This window comes from Entelurus aequoreus, linkage group LG20 (assembly GCF_033978785.1).
Source record: "Entelurus aequoreus isolate RoL-2023_Sb linkage group LG20, RoL_Eaeq_v1.1, whole genome shotgun sequence".
In the NCBI taxonomy this organism is placed as follows: domain Eukaryota; kingdom Metazoa; phylum Chordata; class Actinopteri; order Syngnathiformes; family Syngnathidae; genus Entelurus; species Entelurus aequoreus.
This window is the reverse complement of record NC_084750.1, coordinates 17,631,020-17,637,019: the sequence shown is the minus strand read 5'-3', so window position 1 is coordinate 17,637,019 and position 6,000 is coordinate 17,631,020. Positions and strand designations below refer to the sequence as shown.

General features: G+C 38.5%; 1 protein-coding gene across 1 annotated transcript in view; it reads left to right on the top strand.

Annotated features, from left to right (window-relative positions):
- Positions 1-233: 233 nt before the first annotated feature.
- The window catches only part of LOC133635983 (lamin-A-like), a 45,064-nt gene continuing 39,297 nt past the window's right edge, over positions 234-6,000 (top strand). The window contains exons 1-2 of the mRNA XM_062029529.1: positions 234-563; positions 623-715. Of these exons, the coding sequence (XP_061885513.1) occupies positions 532-563; positions 623-715 (125 nt within the window). The 5' untranslated portion in view covers positions 234-531. The remainder of the gene's footprint in view (positions 564-622; positions 716-6,000) is intronic.

Genomic DNA, 6,000 nt, shown 5'->3' with positions numbered 1-6,000 from the left:
GGAGATCATTAGTTTTTTTTCCCCTATCTTGTTGTCGTCCAACATCACTGCCAGGCCGTAGGCAATGGCCCCTCGCAGGCCCCCGTAGCTCATAATGATCTGATCGATGACCTCCAGGTGAACCAGTCGGAACTTGTTCATGATCCAGGTCAGGAAAAAGACACCTGTTGTGTACATCAAACACTGCGATTATTGCATACACGCTAAAACCGCCCGCGTCTCACCTATGAAGCGATACACAAAGATGAACAGCAGCGTGAGGATGATGAAGCCCGTGTTCCACACCCAGATGGTTTTATCAATGGCCGAGATGCCCAGGAAAACGAAGGTGATGGTTTCCGAGCCGTTGGCGAGCACCTTCATGGCGTATTTGACGGTGGTCACGGACTTTTCATCCATGTTTGCATTGATGTACTTCTTGCAGGTCACGCCGCAAAAGATGGTTCTGCTGAGCCAAAGAACAAACCAGGTCACAGAGTCCACGGTTCTCGCTCCACTCCTGGAAACGCTCAAAGCAGCACTCACGCAAGGATGGCGGAGAGGGACAGCATCTCGGCAGTGAGGTAGGAGAGGTAGCCCACCACGAAGATGAAGCCCGGTTCGATGATCTGGATGTTTTTAGTGAACCTGGTAAGAAGGGAGAGCAGAAACCCAAACACCACGCCGAGGAGGGAGCCGCCCACCGCCACCACAAAGAAGGAAACTGCCAGAAAAGGTTCTTGTCACACATTCCACGTCACAATCAGACTTAATTGTGTTTATTTTTTACTTTTGCACTACTTACATATTTGGCTGATTATATCCACAGCATCAATGTTGGATGCTCCCAGGGAAACAAATGCCTCAAACATTTTGAAGAGCATCTAAGAGAAGAAATACACAATTTCCCAATAATAACTAGGGATGTCCGATAATGGCTTTTTGCCGATATCCGATATTCCTATATTGTCCAACTCTTTTAATTACAGATACCGATATCAACCGATACCGATATCAACCGATATATGCAGTCGTGGAATTAACACATTATTATGCCTAATTTGGACAACCAGGTATGGTGAAGATAAGGTACTTTTTAAAAAAATTAGTAAAATAAGATAAATACATTAAAAACATTTTCTTGAATAAAAAAGAAAGTACAACAATATAAAAACAGTTACATAGAAACTAGTAATGAATGAAAATTAGTAAAATTAACTGTTAAAGGTTAGTACTATTAGTGGACCAGCAGCACGCACAATCATGTGTGCTTACAGACTGTATCCCTTGCAGACTGTATTGATATATATTGATATATAATGTAGGAACCAGAATATTAATAACAGAAAGAAACAACCCTTTTGTGTGAATGAGTGTAAATGGGGGAGGGAGGTTTTTTGGGTTGGTGAACTAATTGTAAGTGTATCTTGTGTTTTTTATGTTGATTTAATTAAAAAAAACGATACCGATAAAAAAAACAACCAGATACCGATCATTTCCGATATTACATTTTAACGCATATATCGGCCGATAATATCGGCAGGCCGATATTATCGGACATCTCTAATAATAACCATAAGACCATTTTTTATATTTATTCATACCAGGGCTGTCAAAGTTAATGCATGCTGTAAAGTTGTCCCGATAACGATATTTTGGTACCAATACCAAAATGTATTTCGATACTTTTTGATACCTTTCGATACTTTTCTAAATAAAGGGGACCACAAAAAATGTTTAATTATTGGCTTTATTTTAACAAAACATTTTACGGTACATTAAACATATGTTTTTTATTGCAATTTTGTCCTTAAATAAAATAGTGAATAGAGATGTCCGATAGTGGCTTTTTTGCCGATATCCGATATTCCGATATTGACCAACTCTTAATTACTGATTCCGATATCAACAGATACCGATATATACAGTCGTGGAACTAACACATTATTATGCCTAATTTTGTTGTGATGCCCCGCTGGATGCATTAAACAATGTAACAAGGTTTTCTAAAATAAATCAACTCAAGTTATGGAAAAAAATGCCAGCATGGCACTGCCATATTTATTATTAAAGTCACAAAGTGCATTAACTTTTTTACATGCCTGAAGGGTTGAGGTGTGTGTGTGTGTGTGTGGAGTTAGCGGGGGGGTGTATATTGTAGCGTCCCGGAAGAGTTAGTGCTGCAAGGGGTTCTGGGTATTTGTTCTGTTGTGTTACGGTGCGGATGTTCTCCCGAAATGTTTGTCATTCTTGTTTGGTTCACAGTGTGGCGCATATTTGTAACAGTGTTATAGTTGTTTATATGGCTACCCTCAGTGTGACCTGTATGGCTGTTGACCAAGTATCCCTTGCATTCACTTGTGTGTGTGAAAAGCCGTAGATATTATGTGATTGGGCCGGCACGCAAAGGCATCGCCTTTAAGGTTTATTGGCGCTCTGTACTTCTCCCTACGTCCGTGTACCACTCTGTACAGCGGCGTTTTAAAAAGTCATACATTTTACTATTTGAAACCGATACCGATAATATCCGATATTACATTTTAAAGCATTTATCAGCCGATAATATCGGACTGTCGATATTATCGGACATCCCTAATAGTGAACATACTTGACAACTTGTCTTTTAGTAGTAAGTAAACAAACAAGGGCTCCTAATTAGTCTGCTGACGTATGCAGTAACATATTGTGTCATTTATCTACCTGTTATTTTGTCAACATTATAAAGGACAAGCTGTAAAAAGTTATTATTAATCCACTTGTTCATTTACTGTTAATATCTGCTTATTTTCTGTTTCAACATGTTCTATCTACACTTCTGTTAAAATGTAATAATCACTTATTCTTCTCTTCTTTTGATACTTTACATTAGTTTTGGATGATACCACAAATTTAGGTATCGATCCGATACCAAGTTGTTATAGGATCATACATTGGTCATATTCAAAGTCCTCATGTGTCCAGGGACGTATTTACTGAGTTTATAAACATAATATGAATTTTTAAAAAAGGAAAAATTATTTTGTGACGATAAAAAATATCGATGTAATCATAGTAGTATCGACTAGATACGCTCTTGTACCTGGTCTCATTACAGTGGATGTCAGGTGTAGATCCACCCATGGCATTTGTTTACATTCAGGGGTGCTAGCTTTTGTTAGCGGTGACGCCGGTGAGCTATTGTACCCTTCTACGGTGTGTAGTGAAGCATGTTTAGCTATTCCTCGTCCTGCAGTAAGAAACTTACTTTATAAGGATAAGTGATTTAGAAGTAGCTAAAACACTGCGATGAGGTAGCGGCTTGTCCAGGGTGTACCCCGCCTTCCGCCCGATTGTAGCTGAGATAGGGTGCAGCACCCCCCGCGACCCCGAAAGGGATAAGCGGTAGAAAATGGATGGATGGAAGTAGCTAAAACACTGCCGACTAGCTAGCCATGTCTTAAAGCAACCTCTTCATGAGGGTGTTTCAGTGTTATAACTTCACCTTTATCGTCAGTTTTTAGGCCAAAATGCGTCCGTTCTCCCTTTTCTGTCTCCACACTGTGTCTGCTTGTAAGTACTCTGTGATTGTGTGCTGTCGAACATGCTCCTCTGATCGTAAAACCAGCGATGTCATGACGTGACGATGCGCCATCATGCCCGGTAACTGGTACTTTTCAGAGTATAGTACCGTTTTTTATTTATTAGTACCGCGATACTATACTAGTACCGGTAAACCGCACAACCCTAGCATGCTATTGATGGCAAAGAAACTATCGCATTAATCATGTGTCAGGGATGTATCGATATGAACAATTCATATCACGGTTATTGTGACCAAAATGATTGCAATTTTGCTGTATGTGCTCAAAAAGTACTTATACCCATGCAACTCCTTATTTTTATTTTGAATTTAGCAGTTCAAAGAGAGCGCAAGTGCTGAAAGGTACAACCATCCCTTAAGTTCTTATTTGAAACGTGTAGCAATAATGCTACATGATAACGCTCCAGCGCTCTCCAGAAGTCTGCCATTAGTGGCAGCAAACACAAAAAGTGATCCCTTGGCTGTTGCTGTTGCTTGACGAAAGAAGCGTTTGTTGCTGTGCGCTCTAAGAAAATCATTGCATCCAGTAAAGTAATGATGGTAACGTTTAAAAGGAGCAAAATACCGTAAGTATGACTTGTTATTAGGGATGTCCGATAACAAAGTTTTCCAAAATAAATCAACTCAAGTTATGGAACAAAATGCCAACATGGCACTGCCATATTTAAATCACAAAGTGCATTATTTTTTTTAACATGCCTGAAAACAGCAGCTTGGAATGTGGGACATGTTCTCCCTGAAATAATCCTGATACCCACTACAACTATGGGAAACACTGTTAACTTTGACTTTCACAAAGTGCATTTTTTTTTTTTTTTTAAACATGCCTCAAAACAATAGCTACAAAAACAATGAAGGCACACAGCTTCAGTCCAGAGTATACTATAAACTGGGCTCAATCTGCCCTGTTCTTAACGTATTCGCATGAGTAACAAAAATGTGCAAATAAAAACAAGAAAGGCACAAAAATAAAAAACTGCTTCAGTCTAGACTAGTAGAAAACACAGCCATCCTTTAAAGTGCATGAACATTAATAAAACTGCTTCAGTCTAGACTAGTAGAAAACACAGCCATCCTTTAAAGTGCATGAACATTAATAAAACTGCTTCAGTCTAGACTAGTAGAAAACACAGCCATCCTTTAAAGTGCATGAACATTAATAAAACTGCTTCAGTCTAGACTAGTAGAAAACACAGCCATCCTTTAAAGTGCATGAACATTAATACAACTGCTTCAGTCTAGACTAGTAGAAAACACAGCCATCCTTTAAAGTGCATGAACATTAATAAAGCTGCTTCAGTCTAGATTAGTAGAAAACACAGCCATCCTTTAAAGTGCATGAACATTAATACAACTGCTTCAGTCTAGACTAGTAGAAAACACAGCCATCCTTTAAAGTGCATGAACATTAATAAAACTGCTTCTGTCTAGACTAGTAGAAAACACAGCCATCCTTTAAAGTGCATGAACATTAATAAAACTGCTTCAGTCTAGACTAGTAGAAAACACCGCCATCCTTTAAAGTGCATGAACATTAATACAACTGCTTCAGTCTAGACTAGTAGAAAACACAGCCATCCTTTAAAGTGCATGAACATTAATAAAACTGCTTCAGTCTAGACTAGTAGAAAACACAGCCATCCTTTAAAGTGAATGAACATTAATAAAACTGCTTCAGTCTAGATTAGTAGAAAACACAGCCATCCTTTAAAGTGCATGAACATTAATAAAACTGCTTCAGTCTAGATTAGTAGAAAACACAGCCATCCTTTAAAGTGCATGAACATTAATAAAACTGCTTCAGTCTAGACAAGTAGAAAACACAGCCATCCTTTAAAGTGCATGAACATTAATAAAGCTGCTTCAGTCTAGACTAGTAGAAAACACAGCCATCCTTTAAAGTGCATGAACATTAATAAAACTGCTTCAGTCTAGATTAGTAGAAAACACAGCCATCCTTTAAAGTGCATGAACATTAATAAAACTGCTTCAGTCTAGACTAGTAGAAAACACAGCCATCCTTTAAAGTGCATGAACATTAATAAAACTGCTTCAGTCTAGATTAGTAGAAAACACAGCCATCCTTTAAAGTGCATGAACATTAATAAAACTGCTTCAGTCTAGATTAGTAGAAAACACAGCCATCCTTTAAAGTGCATGGGGAAAAAAGGCACAAAACATAAATAAAACAGCTTCACTCAGTCCAGACTATTAGTCTATTTGTGCAACAGAAGATGCTCAAAGAGTGGGCTAATTCTTTTTCTCCTTGTCATCACGTTTGAGAGGTAGATTTTTCTGAATGAAAACAAGCATCTGCAAGGGTTTCTGGGTATTTGTTCTGTTGTGTTTATGTTGTGTTACGGTGCGGATGTTCTCCCGAAATGTGTTTGTCATTCTTGTTTGGTGTGGGTTCACAGTGTGGCGCATATTTGTAACAGTGT